A 19,471-nucleotide genomic window follows, 5' to 3' on the forward strand; every position below is an offset into this window, starting at 1 on the left:
AGGGTTGAAGAAGGGTTTGGCCTATGCAGTGGGGTGCCCACCTTCAGGGCAAGCAGCTGACTCCTTCCTTTCCCCCAGGCTTGGGAGCTCACCCAGAAGACCTTCGCCTACACCAACCACACAGTGCTCCCAGAAGCCCTGGAGCGCTGGCCCGTGGACCTGGTGGAGAAGCTGCTCCCTCGACATTTGGAAATCATTTATGAGATAAATCAGAAGCATTTAGATGTAAGTCATTTTGAGAGATTTTTTTTCTTTTCATGAGCGTAAGGTCTTAAGGTGTTACAGATGGCTACAGTGTTCCGTCTTACCAAACATCTTTCGATCATTGATACAGCAAAAGTACTTGAGTCCCAGTGGGGCTCCGGCAAAGGCAGCTTTTTGAAAGTGCTGAAATGGAGAGATGGCGCCTCCGCAGAACTAACTCACCCCCTCCCCGTGGAAGTGAAATTTATATTGAGTACACCAAAGATGTTGCTTAAGACGTGAACAACGTTATCCCAATGTTGCTTTAAACCTGAGTGACCAGCAAGGGCTTTCTCTTCCTTTGGCTAGAAAATTGTGGCCTTGTTTCCTAAAGATGTGGACCGTCTGAGAAGGATGTCTCTGATAGAAGAGGAAGGAAGCAAAAGGATCAACATGGCCCATCTCTGCATTGTGGGTTCCCACACTGTGAATGGCGTGGCTAAAATCCACTCAGACATCGTGAAGACTAAAGTGTGAGCCTCCATTACTCTGACAGTGGGTCTGACACTGATCTGTTAATGGAATGATGCTACTAAATGCAGGGTTGCACTTAGGGACGAGGAAAGGCTTTGTTCAAATGTTTAAAAGTATTTTCTTCTATACAAAAAAAAAAAAAAAAAACTCTTCTCTAAAAAAAAAGAAAAGGAAAGAAAAAAATGCTTTCCTCTCGGAGTCATCTTAATTCTAGACATAGGAGCCAAAACAAATAAACAAACAAAAACAAAAAAATACCAAAAAACTATTCTACTGAAAGTGTGGTATATATGTCAGTGTAAAGAAGTCAGATGGAGGTGACTAGATTTGGAATTTTTCTGGTAATTCTTTTGAGTTGCAAATGAATTTCTATTTAAATGACAGCCATAGCTACTGTCAGCCTGTCCCTTCACCTTTATTTAACCTTTCTAAGCCTGCACTTGGCTTCTTGAATATAATTCCAAACTTTATCCAGTGTGCAGGACCCTTTGCCGTTTCAGCCAAATTCAGTGATGTGTCTACTCTGTCTCCAGATTCAAGGACTTCAGTGAACTGGAACCTGACAAGTTTCAGAATAAAACCAATGGGATCACTCCGAGGCGCTGGCTCCTACTCTGCAACCCAGGACTTGCAGAGCTCATAGCAGAGGTAACTGGGAAGTGCTGAGGGGAAAGGAGGCCTGACTCGAATGCAAGAGGCATATGACTATACTTGTAACTTGTAAATCCAGTCTGCAGCAGGGCTGGCTTCTTCAGCATGTGGCTTGTGCAGTCATACAGGGCTCCATGCTGGGTTTAATTATCTGCTGTAGTCATCTTGAAATTATTATTATTACCCAGGCTGGAGTGCAGTGGCGCCATCTCGGCTCACTGCAAGCTTCACCTCCTGGGTTCACACCATTCTCCTGCCTCAGCCTCCCAAGTAGCTGGGACTACAGGCGCCCGCTGCCACGCCCGGCTAATTTTTTGTATTTTTAGTAGAGACGAGGTTTCACCATGTTAGCCAGGATGGTCTGGATCTCTTGACCTCGTGGTCCGCCCACCTCAGCCTCCCAAAGTGCTGGGATTACAGGCGTGAGCCACTACGCCCAGCCAAAGTTATTATTTATTTATTTATTATTATTATTAATATTATTATTGAGACAGAGTTTCACTCTGTTGCCCAGGCTGGAGTACAGTGGTGCAATCTCTGCTCACGGCAACCTCCACCTCCCGGGTTCAAGCGATTCTCCTGCCTCAGCCTCCCAAGTAGCTGGGATTACAGGCACACATCACCAAGCCCAGCTAATTTTTGTATTTTTAGTAGAGACGGGGTTTTACCATGTTGGCCAGACTGGTCTCGAACTCCCGACCTCAGGTGATCCGCTCTTCCTTGACCTCCCAAAGTGCTGGGAATACAGGCATGAGCCATCACACCCAGCCGTCATCTTGAAATTCTTAATTGGAACAAAAGGTACTGCAAATTATGTAGCTAGTTGCAGCTAACAGTATTCATAGGACACCCCCAAAGAAGATGGTTTTCTCTAGTAAAAGAGGATAATAAAGCTCATATAAATAACTAACAGAACTGGGGTTCCTGGTCACTCTTTTAAGTAGATTTCCTGTTTTTAACACTTTAATACCAGTGAAGCTGGCCGGATGTGATGGCTCATGCATGTAATCCCAGTGCTTTGGGAGGCCTAGGCAGGAGACTCACCTGAGGCCAGGAGTTTGAAACTAGCCTGGGCAACATGAGACCCCCCTCCCACCACCACCCATCTCTACAAAAATAAAAAAATTAGCCAGTTGTGGTGGCATGCACCTGTAATCCTAGCTACTCGGAAGCTGAGGCAAGAGGATTGCTTGAGCCCAGGAGGTCAAGGCTGCAGTGAGCTATTATCATGACATTGCACTCCAGTCTGGGTGACACGGTGAGATCCTGTCTCCAAAAAAATTAAATAAAAATAAAAATAATTTTTAAAAACCACTGAGACTACATTTAAGATACTATCAAAAGTGTTCTTCCCACATAGACTTTATAGCCTCTTTTTTGAGTCAAACTATCCCATGTTCTGTGTGATACATGAACCACACTGTGGTAGGTGATGGAGAGAAATACTGACAGAAACTGCCCATGTGGACTTGATTACCATCCCCAAATTGAAGTCACCTTTTCCTTTGAATTGAAAGAAAATTGGAGAAGACTATGTGAAAGACCTGAGCCAGCTGACGAAGCTCCACAGCTTCCTGGGTGATGATATCTTCCTCCGGGAACTCGCCAAAGTGAAGCAGGTGAGCCTTCCAGGTGTGGGTCCCCTCCCAGGTGCTCACTGGGAGAGTTTATCCTGTAGTTTTTGTTTGTTTATTTTTTGAGACAGAGTCTCACTCTGTCACCCAGGCTGGAGTGCAGTGGTACGATCTCGGCTCACTGCAACCTCCGCCTCCCGGGTTCAAGCCATTCTCCTGCCTCAGCCTCCTGAGCAGCTGGGATGACAGGCGCCCACCACCACGCCTGGCTAATTTTTGTATTTTTAGTAGAGACGGGGTTTCACTATGTTGGCTAGGCTGGTCTCGAACTCCTGACCTCAAATGATCCGCCCGCCTCGGCCTCTTAAAGTGCTGAGATTACAGCCATGAGCCACCATGTCCGGCCTATCCTGTAGTTTTTAAAAACAGACTACCCAGCCAGATGCAGTGGCTCATCCCTGTAACCCGAGCACTTGGGAGGCCAAGGAGGGTAAATCACCTGAGGTCAGGCGTTCAAGACCACTCTGGCCAACATGGTGAAACCCCATCTCTACTAAAAGTACAAAAATTAGCCAGGCAGTAGGGGCGTATACCTGTAATCCCTGACAGGATAGTCGCTTGAATGTGGGAGGTAGAGGCTGCGGTGATCTGAGATCATGCCACTGTACTCCAGCCTGGGCATAAGAGTGAGACTCCATCTCAAAAAAAAAGAAACGCCAGACGACCCAATGCTTCTAAACCAAAAGAGCTCTCTGGCACCATGCACTGTGTCAACAGGAGAATAAGCTGAAGTTTTCTCAGTTCCTGGAGAAGGAGTACAAAGTGAAGATCAACCCATCCTCCATGTTTGACGTCCAGGTGAAGAGGATACATGAGTACAAGCGACAGCTCTTGAACTGTCTGCACGTGATCACGATGTACAACCGTGAGTCAGTCCTGTAGCCAACAAGCCCTCTTGCAGGTGGAAGCAGCAGCCTCAGCGTAGGTCTCACTGCCCTGACCATCAGCTGTCTTCCATTCCATCCACTTCTCCATCTTTTTCAGGCATTAAGAAAGACCCTAAGAAGTTATTCGTGCCAAGGACAGTTATCATTGGTGGTAAAGTAAGTTGATTCTATTCAGTGGGGACTTGAGGGCTCTAATCTCTTGCCATTCTTCTACTTCATCATGGCTGCCTTCTGTCAACGCGTTTGACCTTCTTCCCCAAGGCTGCCCCAGGATATCACATGGCCAAAATGATCATAAAGCTGATCACTTCAGTGGCAGATGTGGTGAACAATGACCCCATGGTTGGAAGCAAGTTGAAAGTCATCTTCTTAGAGAACTACAGAGTATCTCTTGCTGAAAAAGGTACTACCCTCATTGCAAAACATGCAGGGGCCAGGGCAAACTCTAGAGATTACATGGTATCAAAGATGGGGCAGCCAACCTCCAGGAACTAGTAACTTAGGATAGAAGGTGTCACTCTTGTGCAGAATAAGGGCCTAAGGTAAGAGGTTTTAAAGTGACCCAAGTCACAATGAAATTGATGTCCTGGAGTCAATATCACAGGATTATACTCGCAAGTACATTTTCTTCCAAGCCAGTGAGAGCTAGGTGCTGGGGGAGGCAGCCTGAGGTTTCCACGTCATTCAGAACCCACTCTATAAAATAGGGGAAAGGTCTTCAGTTCCCAGCCCCAGTTTTGCAAGAGAACACCAATTCCCCAGTCCTCAGATATTCCTTTGGTCACCCTGTGAGAAGAAGGGCTGTCACTTGCTCTTGTAGCAATAATAAATGAGAGCAGACGTCAGGCTGCCAAAGCACAAGGCTTAGATGTGCCTCACATGGGCACTCCAGCATCAAGCATGATGCTCCCACATGGGGACAGCCAGATGGGCAAGAAGCCAGTGTCCCTTTCTCTTCCACTGGGACCTTTGGTTATTTGGGTCACAAGCTCACAGAGCACCATCCACATGCAAATGCCCAACTGTGTATTCACCCACTTCCCAAACTGAAAAAGTAGAAAGGGAGCTTTTTCTTTTCATGGTGTTTTTAGGTCCTCTGATGTTACTGTTTAAGAACTGTCTGCGTGAAGAGAAAAGAGCCAGGTTCCTAGGGATGCAAAAGAAGATACATCTAATCCACAAATAAGCTCTCAGAGTAAAGCAGAAAAGTGGTCCTGACCTTTGTAGTCAAAGGAAGTGCTTCAGGCAGCTCAAATCAGTCTGAAAGGTCAGAGGCTTGATGTCTAGCCCCAGGCATACCTCAATTATGTGTGGCTTATTTCCCCGCAGTGAAAGTGGAAGGAAGGAAGTGAGAAGTAGAAGGAATGCAGACAATCCAATCTCCTCAAGTTGCCAAAGAGGAGTCCTGGAGAGACACTCTGAATCAAGAAAGAGACGTTCAGTCTGGGCAACATAGGGAGACCCCATACCTACAAAAAATTTTAAAAATTAGCTGGACATGGTGGCGCTTGCCTGTAGTTGCAACTACTCGGGAGGCTAGGGCAGGAAGATTGCTTGAGCCTAGGAGGTCAAGGCTGCAGTGAGCTATAATCACACCACTGCACTCCAGCCTGGGTGACAGAGTGAGACCCTGTACCAAAAAAAAAAGAAAGAAAAAAAGAAAAATTTCGATGTATTTTATAAAGTAGAAGAAATAAAACCATAACAAAAATTGGAAGGAATAAAAGAAGAGGAATGTAGTATCAATGTTTGTAGCAGTCAGTAGATACTCTTCAAAGTTTATAGCTTGAGAAAGAAATATCAACATATAAAATGGACAAAAGTGGTTGCCCGAGTCAAAGGGAAAGAGTGTGATCTGCCTTCTAGACCATTTGAATGTTTATCTTGATGTGCATGTATTACTTTAATTATCAAAACAGCCCAACTTAATAAATGCTTCAATACAATATAAGCGGATCTAGAGAGACAAAATTACTAATATTAACTTGCCTTTCTTGCAGTCATTCCAGCCACAGATCTGTCAGAGCAGATTTCCACTGCAGGCACCGAAGCCTCGGGGACAGGCAATATGAAGTTCATGCTAAATGGGGCCCTAACCATCGGGACCATGGATGGGGCCAACGTGGAAATGGCAGAGGAAGCCGGGGAAGAGAACCTGTTCATCTTTGGCATGAGGGTAGATGATGTGGCTGCTTTGGACAAGAAAGGGTGAGAGAATAGCTTCTCTTTGCTGGTCACCTCCCCCGGCCCAAGAAGGTATGTGACCTCAGAGGGCTTCCTGCCCACACAGGTATCCCATTGAGGTTGGATCACATACGAGGTGGCAGCAGAACATCTCCCACGATGAGGCAGGAGAGCCTTCTGGCCACAGATTCATATTATTAAACCCAGCAAGTAAAAGGACAGACACACGGAGGAGTTGCTATTTGTTATTGGCCATTGCAGAGCTGGCCTCAAAGAGCTATTCTTTCCTCCATATGTATGATTTTCACTTTGATCAAAAGATGAACTAGTTTCTAGTTGGAAGGGTGACCTATAATTTAAATCACGATCTAGTGCTCCTTTAAGATATCAAAGAAATGGACTAAAATGTGATAGAGAATGGATATGGGTGTACGGAAGTACTTGGAAACATTTATTTTCATTTAATATCTGGATGGGTTTATTAACCTGAGTTCAAGCACAAAATAAAGAGTACTGCCCAAAGAATCAACATTTGGAGGATGTTGAATATAATTCCTGACCCTTGGAAGTCAGTTTCACTCAGTAGCAATAACTTTTGAGAATCTGTGGATCCGAAAAGCAACTGATCCACTTAATACAATGTTCATTTAGAGCCATAAAGTCTGCTTTGAAATGGACCTTGCTGTATTCTACCACATTAGACTCTTGCTCTTTGACTAGAGTTTTCATTATCTATTGTTCTTAGTGTCTTTGGTTATAAGGAATCAAATTTACAAAGAGAAAAACTTACAGATCTAGTTAAAAGTTATATATACTCATGGTGAAATCTATAATGACTTATTTGAATGCTAGTATTTCTGAATGCATTTTTTCACAGTGAACGCAGTGTCTAGTGTGTTGTTAATCATACACAATAACAGAGCCTTTTTCTTATCACCCACCCACCCCTACCCCACAGGTATGAGGCAAAAGAATATTATGAGGCACTTCCAGAGCTGAAGCTGGTCATCGATCAAATTGACAATGGCTTTTTTTCTCCCAAGCAGCCTGACCTCTTCAAAGATATCATCAACATGCTATTTTATCATGACAGGTGAGTTCCCATAAGAAGATGGTGCTATTTGGATCATGAAAGGGGGACAAGAAAATCTTAAACCAACCAACTCTAAAACCAACAAGAAAATCTTAAACCAATCTTAAACCAACTTAAACCCACTCATGTAGATTAGCATAGATTAGCATGATCTGCTCAGGTAATCTAGGCTTGGGAAAAAAGTTAGATATTCCCCACCAACGATGCCAGTAAGGTTTAAGAATGACACACACAAATCCGGTTCTGTTTTTCTCCTTCCACTGATATTCCCAACTTGCAAATGCATCCAAGTGATGACATTCTCACATGTGAGAAGAACCATAAGAAGGTTGAGGGCTGGTTAAAATTCTTACAAACAGAAATATGAATTTGGTAAACCAGCCATGGCTGATATCAAGCAAAAGATGATTTTACATGGAATCTTAGCGAATATCTGTTAATGAAGCTTTTGACTGTTTTTTTTTCCCTTCCAATCACAATATAAAAGGTTTAAAGTCTTTGCAGACTATGAAGCCTATGTCAAGTGTCAAGATAAAGTGAGTCAGCTGTACATGGTGAGTAAATTGCCAAGATTTATAAAGAAAACCAATTTACTATGATTCATTAAAATGTGTGTTTTTAAATTAAATCTAAATAGCAGGTCCCCATTAAGCAATCAAACAACAACAACAATAAAATAAAATATAATAAAACAACAACAACAACAACAAACCTTGACTTTTCCCAAGTTCAGGCCAAGGTTAAGATTTGACATTTCAGCAGCAATTGTAATTTTTTTTTTTTCTTTTTTTTTTTGAGACAGATCTCGCTCTGTCACCCAGACGGGAGTGCAGTGGCGTGATCTTGACTCACTGCAACCTTCACCTCTCAGCCTCCCAAGTAGCTGGGATTACAGGCACATGCCACCACACACAGCTAATTTTTGTATTTTTAGTGGAGATGGGGTTTCACCTTGTTGGCTGGGCTGGTCTAGAACTCCTGACCTCAGGTGATTCACCCATCTCTGCCTCCCAAAGTGCTGGGATTACAGGCGTGAGCCACCATGCCCAGCCAGTTGTAAATTTTTTAATATCCAAGTTTTTTAAAACTCACAAATAATTCAATATTTATTGAGCACCCACTCTGTAGCAGGCATGTCCTGGAAGCTAAGGAAATCAGTCCTCAGAGGGGCATTAGGCGTCTTTTTTATGCCAGGCACTGTGCTGGCACTGAGAACATAGCATGAGCAAAGTCGAGGTCTCTCCCTCCCTCCCCTCACTCAAGGAGCCTGTTTGAACATCAAGGTTCTTAACCAGAGGTACACATCAGAATCACCAAGGTAGCTTCATCATAGTACAGATGCCAGCCCCCGCACTGAGAGATTCTTTCCCAGTAGTGGGTGGGGTCACCATCCATATTTGAAAAACCTGCCATGATGATTCTAAGGCTAAACCATGGTTTATTAAGGTAAGGACTGACCCCTATTCTTTGAAAGTTGTAAAATAAGTACCTCTTCTAGATTTCTCATGGAGGGGGCTGCATCAACAAAATATAAATGAGTAGAAAGAGAAAGGGGTTCATATTTGAATTTTTAAAAAAAAGAAAGGAGAAAAATAAGGAAGATAATACTATACTGAGGAAAGTAAAAAGGGATGGGTACAGCCATGTGAATAAGCCTCCACATGCAAAGTTATATGCTTTATCAAACACCTCTCTAGCTATGTTTTGTAAATACGTAAAAAGGTTGATCATCTCTGATAGGAGAGACTTTTAGTGAATTTCAGATACCCCAGAGGAATGGATACAGGAGGGCGCTAGCTCTGTGCCAAGACTCCAGGGTGGGTTTCACTAACATTTCTTTCTATTCCTTTCCCAAGGCAGATAACAGGGTGGTTCCTACAGTCATCCTAAATGTCCCATTGGGGTTTTTAAAGGATCATTCAAGGCCTGTGTTGCTTTACGGCCCTTATCTTCTAATAGAATAATGGCCAGTCCCCCAATGGCATATAGACCAGAATAAGTTCAAGTTAATGGCTACAAAAAAGCAAGGCAGTGCTAGAGCTAAACTCAGGGGTTCACTACCTGCCTCCCGTACATTGGAGAGAAAAGCCACATACAGGCCCCAACAATGCAAAGACACAGGGAAGAGAATGGCCACCTCAAAATACAGCAATAAAACAGCGGAGGAAAGAAAAATGTGAACAAGGGCAAGGACAAATGTGAATGTCTCCTCTGTTAAAATTATGGCCCAAATCCAAAGGATGCTCATCTAGAAGCCCAGCATTTGATTCAGTCTTTCTTGTTCATTAGTGCAAATTGCAGCTTTTTACTCTTAACAATTATTGTATTGTTGAGACTTAGTAAACATGACCCGTATGGCTGGGAAGTCTATTCATTATCCATTTAAATAGTTAAAGAAAATGAAGAGAGAAAGCTTTTATCCTCCTCTTATTATAGGAAGTTTCCAAACTCTGAATAAACAAATCTCAGATGCTGTTTTGCTGTACCTTAAGGAATGATGGTAGTTTTAGTATTTCTCATAAGCATCTATAATGCATTGATAACAATTTTGAATAATGTTCTGTTCACTTCCCATACACTTTTAGAGTTCTTTACAAAATTAAGAGGCTATAAAATAAATTCCTTCTTATAATATACTTTTATATAAAATTTATGAGTTGTTGATATATTTTTATAAGGATAAAGCCTCAATTGACCCTGTTTTGAAGCCCCAGTGGAGTGTTTGGGACTCATTGTAAGCCTACTAGGGTGCATACCTTCCGAAAGAACAAGAAAAGCTAAGTAGGTCAATGAAGCCTCTCATTGAATTGTTTGCCTGCATTGTAGCTAACATTTTAGAGTAGTGTTTTTCAAACTCTGTGAGCCACAGGGTAAGTCTCTTGACATGGCATTTAGCAAACAATGAATTCTTTCCCTATAGTTTGAAGGGAAGTATCTTCATTCATAAGAAAGCATGGGGAATACAGCTTACATGCCAAAACATTGTAACCATAGCAGGAATTGCCAACTAGGCAATGTACATCCACGGTTTCTCTTAGAGCGAAAAATACTTTTTTTTCACTCCTAAGAGAAAAATACTCTAACTATGAGAAAAGTGCATTCTATTCTACCTCTCAACAAACAAGAATATTTATAATTTACTATAATTTATTCCTGTCATTTTTCCTCATGAAATGTGTTTAGATGTGCTTGGCTGATGTTTGTTATAAAGCTCGCTTGGCACTGGGACTCTGAGCTGTACATGCATATGTTGTTTACAGAATCCGAAGGCCTGGAACACGATGGTACTCAAAAATATAGCTGCCTCTGGGAAATTCTCCAGTGATCGAACAATTAAAGAATATGCCCAGAACATCTGGAACGTGGAACCTTCAGATCTAAAGATTTCTCTATCCAATGAATCTAACAAAGTCAATGGAAATTGAATTCTAAAATGTCTCTAGAAAACATAGCTTCTTACTGAACTTGAACATTTTTACAACATTCACTGGTTTTTGTTTTGTTAGCTAATAATCTATAATAGTTGAGTATCTCTGGGAATGGGGAGGGAAATTATATGTAATAGAGCTTAAAAATAAAGTATCAATTTCCAAGGCTACATGAGTGCCAAAACTTATTTTATAGCAAATCTAGTGATGCTTTGCTACTGCTAGGATTTACCCCAAAACTAGCCATAAAATTATTAAACTCCTTAGAACTTTCAAATGCCATTTAAATGAACTAAACTAAAATACAAAAAAACGTAACTACATAGAAGTAACTTTCTTACACTGCTATCTGAGTCCAAACCAAAGACCAATGTCTTAGTCCCTGTGGGCTGCTACAACAAAATGGCATAAACTGGGTAGCTTATAAACAATAGAAATTTATTTCTCACAGTTCTGGGGGCTGGAAAATCCAAGAGCAAGGCACTGGCCAATTCAGTGTCTGATGAGGGCTACTTTGTGGTTCACAGATGAAGCCTTCTCACTGTATCTTCAAACAGTAGGAGGCGTGAAGAGCTCTTTTGGTCATAATTTATAAGGGCACTAATCTCATTCATGAGAGCTCAGCCCCACCTCCTATTAACCATCACATTGGTGATTAGGTTTTAACATAATTTGGGGGGCAAGCCCAGACATTCGGACCATAGCAACTACCTTATTCACAAATATCCATAGGATGTTTGATAACTACATATTTTTAGATAGGATCTAGATTTTACCAAATTTTGGTTCTTCACAGTGAGATTTCAGCATGTTTTACAAAGTAGATTATGATAAACAAGAACATTCCATACTGCCTAACATTCGTGATTTCTGTTGTTAAAATGGCAAGTGATTTGTAGAGAAGTCAATGGCTTCAGCTCATCCGACCAGCCCAGTACAATTTTACTTAAAACAATACACATCACAGGTGGTGTTTGGACCAAGTCTTCATTGAAGATTTCCACTCCTCCCAGACTCATGACCACTGCTTGCTCAGGAAATCTCTGTAGAAAAAGGACCCAGATCAGCTCACACGCTTTCCCTACCTAAATAAGCAAAATATTATACATTTTCGTGTTGTGGCCTAAGTAAGCTAGAGCAGCCCTAATTGCCTTGAAGGGCAACATACTCACATTTAGCAAAGCAACTCTTACCTCACGGTTATTAACAGTGTGGGGCTTTTACAAAGCAGGTTGTGTTGGAAGCCAGGAGGAAAGATAACCATCTTGACCCTCTCTTTGTTCCTGTATGCATTGTGTGCAATTTCATAGAGCTGCCAGGGACAGAAAGACAGAGACTCAAAAGCTTGCCATTCAAAGCTGTAGATTTTCTAGTCCAATTTTCCTAAAAGTGTACAGAAACAGCCAACTTGGGGAGTTTGTTCCATTAAGTCAGAGACGCAAGAACTCTCCGTATCCCCAATTGGCTGTCTCTACAGCTAAAGATCTGAATGCTGCTCAGCTAATATAGACTACTGATAAAACCTCATCCTTCCCTGCTTGAACCCCACTGCAAAATGACAAGCAATTCCTATGGACCCACTCTAGTAGAAGTTTGTTTAAAAGGAAAAAGTCTGCATCTTCCATTTTAGAGCCATTGCAATAGACAACACGGAGGTTCCCATAGCAGCCTGGGATACCCTACACCTGCAGCTCCACACAACCCAGATGAGGAGCCAGGCTCTGCCACAAACACTCCTTCGAGCTAAGGAGCCAAGGACACTGATGCCCATTGTATAAACCTATGGAGGCTATTTAGTGGGGTAGAGAATCTCCTGTAATGTCAGAGACTCTCAGCTCTAATCAAAATTTGGCTGAATGAAAAAAATGACGAAATAAGTATAGTATATTTCAGTCAGCATTGAGCTCTTAGTTTACCTTTTTCCCATATTCCAAAGGCACTGTCCTGTCATCCTCTCCATGTAAGATGAGAAGAGGAGAAGAAAGGAATTTAACACTAGAGACAAGTAGAAGAAAAGCATTCAGTTAAAGAATTATACATCGAGATTTCTCCTCTTCTAAGTTAAAGCTTTAGCAAAACACAAGGTCTGTCTAAATTACAAGAAATATCTTTCCTTCCTTCCAAAGAATAACAATATCATACATTTAAAATTTCACATAGTAGCTTTTTTTCTCCATGTACGTTTCCCTCGCTCCCATTTACTCATGCAATTTAATTGGCTGTTTAATTAATTTACTTCTGCGTGATTTTTTGAAATACTAAAAAAAAAAAAAACACTGAAAGATTGATTTTGTACAGTGTAAGAAGAACCTTATATTCTTCTTTACTCCACCTTATTTTGTAACATCTGAAATATTTTATTAAAAGACTAAAAAAGAAAACGAAACTCAAAACCTCAATAAAACAAAAATTATGACAGATTCAGAGACCTCTTTGTAGCAACTTGTTTACTTTTCTCCATAAATGTAGAGGATGGACACGCAGTTAACAGGTCTGATTAGCTTCCTGGTCAACCCCCTAGTTTGCTAATTCAAAAGGGCTATGGCATGAAGAATATCTTGTCTCCCGCTCCACTTACTTTCTCAAACAATGCTTCCCTGTCCCCCCAAAATCCTGATACCCATCGATCTCTGCCACAGTGACTCACTGACACCCCTGAGAATGTTGGATTTTCTCAAGTATGTTGACATAGAAAAAAGTATTGACAACAACTGTCTATTTGGAACCTTTCTTAAATTCTCTAACTGTGACAGGCTAACTTGATAAATTCTAGTCATTGGATTTGCTGTCACGTTAGTAAGGTAGATGGTAGACGAGTTTTCGTTATATAGGGAAAAGGGCCTAGAAGTCAGAGATGCCTCAAGAAATGTTAGGCTAGATCCTAGAGGACCTTTAAAAGGTTTTGTTTGGTTTTGTTTTGTTTCATTTTGTTTTGTTTTGGGGGGAGTTGTATGTTGGTTTGTTTACAGGATGTCACTGTGTCACACAGGCTAGAGTGCAGTGGCACAACACAGCTGACTGCAACCTCAACCTCCCAGGTTCAAGTGATCCTTCTGCTTCAGCCCCACATGTAGTTGGGATGACAGGCATGTGCCCCCACACCTGGCTAATTTTTAACTTTTTGGTAGAGATGGTGTCTCCCTATGTTGCCCAGGCTGGTTTCAAACTTCTGGGCTCAAGCTATCCTCTCACCTCAGCCTCCCAGAGTGCTGGAATTATAGGCATACGCTAATACTCTCAGCCCTTTAAAAGGTCTTGATAGGCCATAGATATACAACTTCCTGTATGAATTCAGAGATAGTACTGAATTGGTGAAATCATTGAACTAGACATGAGGAAAATAGCAAATACTAAAAATTCATAGATACTTTACCCAAATCTTAGTGCCCATCTAAGAAGCACAGAACAACATTCTAAGAATAAGAATGATATTCAGGATGTCTCATGTCACCATCCAGTAAGTCACATGATAGCTTCCCCTAGAATCCTTTAGATACAGTAATAATGCACATCTTTTCATCATTAACTTACTTTTCATCGTTAGGAAAGACTATTTTGTCTTTTCTCATGGCATCCATAAATGTACGTAAAAATCCTGGAACGTTCCGGTAAATCTATTTTTAAAAAAGAAAAAAAATAATATTTGCCCCATAGCTATGCCATTTGTTATATAGTCTTTCGCTATGAACCAGGGTAACACAGAGAGTAGTGACTCTCTAAATATGATAAACTTAACAAAAAAATTCTACTATTCAAAAAGTAATGCACGTCAGGAATTTGGAAAAAAAGAAAGGAACGTAGAAGAAACACATAATCCTGCCATCATAGATCATCACCGTCAACATTTTGTTTTCACTTCCTACAAATGGCATCACTAACTCTTACTTTTCTATATAGAAGCAGTGGTATGCAAAACCTAAAAATTGCTTTTACTGTGAACGTAACTGGTTTAGTTGGTGGACAGAATATTCTGATTAGTCAAAAATTCTGATGAAAATACACAATACATGGCAAATTGATTTGAGAGAATTTGAACATTATAAACTTTTAAATATGATTTAATTTGCCAATGCCTTAAAAGACATTCTAGGTTTTAACAATGACTGCAGGATTCCAGATACAACAACGCTTATTCTGGACATACTAAATTTGTTGTTTAATAGCAAAATCCAAGAACTAGAATGCTAGCTAAAACCACTTTCACAATGTTTTGACTCACATAGTCAACATGTAAGTTAGTTTATATGCCCCAGAAATATCCATTTCATCTGGAAATAAGGAGTAAAGGATAGAAACCCTGAGCAATATTGCACCTTTCTCACAAACTTTGAATCCTGCCTCCAAAACTGTATCCCAAACCCATTCATTTCTCCCCATCCCCACTATTACTTAGCCTAAGCCACCCTTCATCTTTTGCTTATACTAAGCTGCAATCACCCTACCACAATCCAGTTCCCACAGGAAAACTAGAATGACTATTTTAACATGCAAATCAGATCATAGTCCTCTTTTGCTTAACACCCTCCAAAGGCAATTGGATTAAACCTGAACATATCACCTTGGCCTCCAAAGCCTTGCAGAATCCGGCAGCTGCCTGCCTCCCTCTCCAGCCTCATCTATCACCAAGGCCCTTCCTGTCCTCCTCCTGGCTTCTGCTTCTGGAACATGTCAGGCCTGATCCCACCTCAAGGCCCTTGTCTTTACTTTTACCCCAGCCTGAGATCTCTAGATTTTCCTATCAGCTGGCTTCATCTCAGGCAGGTCTCAGCTCAGATGCTATTTCTTTAGAGCTGTTTTCCATAACCAGCTATCAAACCTTGCCCCCACCACCCAGTCATTCTCCATCACATTATTTTGATGCTGTCACAGCACTTCTCACTATTGGGTTTTTTTAAATGTATTTATCTTCTATCTATTTCTCCACCAACAATATGAACTTCATAGGCAAATGGACCACAACTCTCTTATTCCCTGTGGTATTCTCAGAAACTAGAAAAGTTCCTGGTACATAATAGATACTTGATAAATATTTGCTAAAGACAAAATGAGTCTATTATGCAAATATCCCTGGTGTACACTTTGTTATTATCTGTCATTGTCATGTTAGAATGATTGAACTTCAGGTATTATTTATTTTATTTGTTTCTTTATTTTGAGACAGGGTCTCACTCTGCTGCCTAGACTGGAGTGGGTGCAGTGGCACAATCATGGCTCACTGCAGCCCTTGAACTCCTAGGTGCAAGCAATCCTCCCACCTCAGCCTCCATAGTAGCTGGGACTACAGGGATGTGCCACCACACCTGACTAATTTTTTGTAGAGAAGGGGTTTTGCCATGTTGCCTAGACTAATCTTGAACTCCTGGGCTCAAAATCATCTTCTGGTCTTGACCATCCAAAGTGTTGGGATTACAGACATGAGCCACCATGCCTGGCCCAGATTTTAAATCTTTTTTTTTTTTTTTTTAGATAGAATCTCACTCTGTTGCCAAGGCTGGAGTGCAGTGGCGCAATCTTGGCTCCCTGCAACCTCTGCCTCCTGGGTTCAAGCAATTCTCCTGCCTCAGCCACCCAAGTAGCTGGGACTACAGGTATGCACCACCATGCCCAGGTAATTTTTATATTTTTAGTAGAGACGGTGTTTCGCCATATTGGCTAGGCTGGTCTCAAACTCCTGACCTCAAATGATCTGCCTGCCTCAGCCTCCCAAAGTGCTGGGATTACATTTGCAATAAATTTGCAAAGGGGAAAAATAAGCAAAGTATTATACATTTTCATGTTGTGCCTGAGAGAGGAGGGGTAGAGTGGGTAGTAAATGGGACATGGCCAAGGGAAGGAAATACACACAGAATAGGGAGGTTGAACCCAATAAATACAAACTTCTGCTTCACAATTTTTTAAAAAGAAAAAGAAATTAAAACTTGCCCCATGGCTATAATGTCATTTGTTAATAGTCTCCTACTATGAACTGTAATAATTGAATAGAGACTTTCTAAATAGAATAAACTTAAATACAATTTTTCTGATTTTAGGAAGTAATTAATGTCATTTTAGGGACTGTGGTAAGGAAATGGGTATAAAATAGGTGAGCCAGTACCACTAAATACAAATTTCTGCTTCATAGTTTTGACTTAGGCCTGCTATTCCCCAGAAATCTCCTTGGTGTTTTGTATAGTTTTGTTTTGTTCTTTTGAGACGGAGTTTCGCTCTTGTTGCCCAGGCCAGAGTGCAATGGCACGATCTCGGCTTACCACAACCTTCGCCTCCTGGGTTCAAGCGACTCTCCTGCCTCAGTCTCCCAAGTACCTGGGATTACAGGCACCTGCCACCACGCCCAGCTAATTTTTGTATTTTTAGTACAGACAGGGTCTTGCCATGTTGGCCAGGCTGGTCTTGAACTCCTGACCTCAGGTGATCCATCCGCCTCGGCCTCCCAAAGTGCTGGGATTACAGGCATGAGCCACCGCGCCCGGCCGGAATCTCCTTGGTTCTGTGGGATTTGTCTGGCCTGAACTTTTTGGCCTGGTCTGACAGCAACTGAACTGCATTCAGGTGTGCTCTGGACTTCCTGACACTGCCTTTCCTTCTCTTTCTTCTCCCTCCTCTTCCATGCCAAGGGCAAGATTTATTGTTTTGTTTTCTCTTTTGTCTTCTGGTACTCTCACCCCCTGAACTAAGAATCCCCTGAGGATAATTCAATAAGAGAAGTCCTTCAGCAATTCATCTTAAATTCTGAAAGAGTAGGAAGAAAGCAAACCCAGGTCAATCTACTCTCATTATTCCTCATTCCCTCCCACCCTGGAGTGCCCTTTGAGACTCACAGGTCATACCTTCCCCTTCAGCCTAGACCATGGCAATGGGCTCTCCTAATTAGTCTTCCTACCTTCCTCTCTCGTCTGTAATACCACCAGATAAACATCCTTAAATTACCAGTTATATTAAATCTTCTGTTACAAAGCTTTGGGCATGTCACACTATCTACTGAAAACAACAACTCCCAGCTAACCTGCAAGCCCATCCACATCTGGTCACAGTCTTTCATTCCAAACCCTGCTCACTTCCAGTCTATCTGCTTGTAATTAGAAGATGTAGGTTTGAGTCTCATTTCTTCTTCTTATAAGACGTGACAATTAGGCAAGCCTCTAAGTCTCCATTTGTCTCATCTCTAAGTGGAAGCAGTGATGACAAACTCACAGAGTTGCCATGAGGATTTAAAAGAATAACGAGTGTGAAAGGCTTGTGTGGAAGCCCTCTATTAACTCGCAGGCCATTTACGACATAGAACTGCCCCATTCCTGCCAAGGGTCTGCGTTCACATGCACCTGCTCCTTGCGCTGTTTCCTAACTGCTTTCCCTCACCTTCAAGAAAGCAGCTTAGGTCCAATACGCTGTGAAGTCTTCACTGGCCACACCTGTGAGCAAAGCCTCTCTCTTCTGTAATTCTCCCTATCTTCAATTCTCCCTGCCTTTTCCTGCCATACATAACACCTTAGCCTAATTTGTAACAGAAAGGGGATGGAAAGGAACAAGTATTTGTCTAGTGCTTACTAGCAGCTGGGAACTTCACATACATTATCTTCCTTAATTCAATCTTCACAATGACCCTGTGCAGTAGGCGTCGTCAACCCCTTAGTAAAAAAATAGGAAAACATAGAGAGGGAGAAACAACTTACCAAGGTTATAAAGGGTATGTGGCCAAGGACAGATTTGAACCCAAGTCTGAGTGGCTCCACAGCCCACGCTCTTTTCCACAATATCATACTGCCTTTCGATTCTGAGTAACAAAACTGATTCCAAAGAGACCCATAGAAATCCCTGCTGTTACTTTATACCTCCTATTTGTGTCCTGTCTCCCCAACTAAGAAAGCCTCTTGAGGTTGAGAACACATGCCTTTTACTACATCTGTATGTCTCACTCCATTTACACCTTCTTATTCACTAATGATCAGTTACGGCATTCTACTGAGCATTAAAAAAAAACAAAAAAAAAGCTGACATCCACTGAGGGCTCACTCTCTGCCAGGCACAACTGTAGATGTGTTTCATATATTAATTCACCTAATTATCACAGCAATCTTGAATAGACTATAATTACCCCATTTTACGGATGAGGTAGTCAAAGCATTAAAAGTAAGTTTACACAGCTATTAAACGACAATCCTGGAAATCAAACCTGGCAAGTCTGACACTAGAGCCATCATTCTTTAAGACTGTGAAATACACAGGACTGTTATACTTCTAGACGTTAGAGTACCTATTAAACTTCTAGACCTTAGAGTACCTATTAAACTAAAGTTTATGACATTTTAAATTAAATCTCAAACTTGAAAGAATGGGGAAATTTACCTCTTCTAGTAATAGAAGAATTGTTACAGACTAAACCTTTCACTAAAGACAACTAGAATAATTGGACAAAATATTTTTTTAAAACTCTTCTTGAAGGTGTCAGAGAGCTACCAAGGCAGTGAGATCTGGAGACATTTAGATCCTAGAGAGAAGGAGTGATCAGAGAAGTGAGCCTGACACCATATTTCTCTTTGAGACAGAGCTGCCAAGTCAAAGTAAAGCAAGAAACTAGAGGCAAAAGAACACAGAACAGATGATACAAAAAAGAACATAATAAGAAAGTATATTTGAACCTCAATATATAATGGTTACATAAAATATAAATAGACTAAATACTACAATTAATAAAGTTTATTATGTCAGAAATCAAAACCCTACTATATGGCACTTACAAGAGATATATATTAAATGCAAGAATTTAGAAAAGTTGAGATCAAGTAATAGAAAAACATATATCATGCAAACACTAATCAAAACAAAGATATACAAATATATCTCGACAAAGTCGACTTTAAGTCAAGAAGCAATATTGAT

At 41.3% G+C, this 19,471-nt stretch overlaps 2 protein-coding genes across 3 annotated transcripts in view; one reads left to right on the forward strand and one right to left on the reverse strand.

The window, feature by feature from the left end:
• The window catches only part of PYGL (glycogen phosphorylase L), a 42,176-nt gene extending 31,412 nt beyond the window's left edge, over nucleotides 1-10,764 (forward strand). The window contains exons 10-20 of one of the 2 annotated variants that reach the window (XM_003901782.4): nucleotides 79-225; nucleotides 553-716; nucleotides 1,251-1,365; nucleotides 2,886-2,987; nucleotides 3,720-3,867; nucleotides 3,987-4,045; nucleotides 4,151-4,292; nucleotides 5,890-6,097; nucleotides 7,032-7,166; nucleotides 7,654-7,720; nucleotides 10,427-10,764. In XM_003901782.4, coding sequence (XP_003901831.1) covers nucleotides 79-225; nucleotides 553-716; nucleotides 1,251-1,365; nucleotides 2,886-2,987; nucleotides 3,720-3,867; nucleotides 3,987-4,045; nucleotides 4,151-4,292; nucleotides 5,890-6,097; nucleotides 7,032-7,166; nucleotides 7,654-7,720; nucleotides 10,427-10,591 — 1,452 coding nt within the window. In that variant the 3' untranslated portion in view covers nucleotides 10,592-10,764. The remainder of the gene's footprint in view (nucleotides 1-78; nucleotides 226-552; nucleotides 717-1,250; nucleotides 1,366-2,885; nucleotides 2,988-3,719; nucleotides 3,868-3,986; nucleotides 4,046-4,150; nucleotides 4,293-5,889; nucleotides 6,098-7,031; nucleotides 7,167-7,653; nucleotides 7,721-10,426) is intronic. The other variant, XM_021941213.2, reaches the window with a different exon arrangement.
• A 247-nt stretch (nucleotides 10,765-11,011) lies between these two features.
• Nucleotides 11,012-19,471, reverse strand: part of ABHD12B (abhydrolase domain containing 12B) — a 33,618-nt gene continuing 25,158 nt past the window's right edge. The window contains exons 10-13 of the mRNA XM_021941215.2: nucleotides 14,126-14,208; nucleotides 12,511-12,589; nucleotides 11,788-11,906; nucleotides 11,012-11,637 (exon numbers count right to left, since the gene is read on the reverse strand). Coding sequence (XP_021796907.2) covers nucleotides 11,610-11,637; nucleotides 11,788-11,906; nucleotides 12,511-12,589; nucleotides 14,126-14,208 — 309 coding nt within the window. The 3' untranslated portion in view covers nucleotides 11,012-11,609. The remainder of the gene's footprint in view (nucleotides 11,638-11,787; nucleotides 11,907-12,510; nucleotides 12,590-14,125; nucleotides 14,209-19,471) is intronic.

Source organism: Papio anubis, chromosome 7 (assembly GCF_008728515.1).
Source record: "Papio anubis isolate 15944 chromosome 7, Panubis1.0, whole genome shotgun sequence".
In the NCBI taxonomy this organism is placed as follows: Eukaryota; Metazoa; Chordata; class Mammalia; order Primates; family Cercopithecidae; genus Papio; species Papio anubis.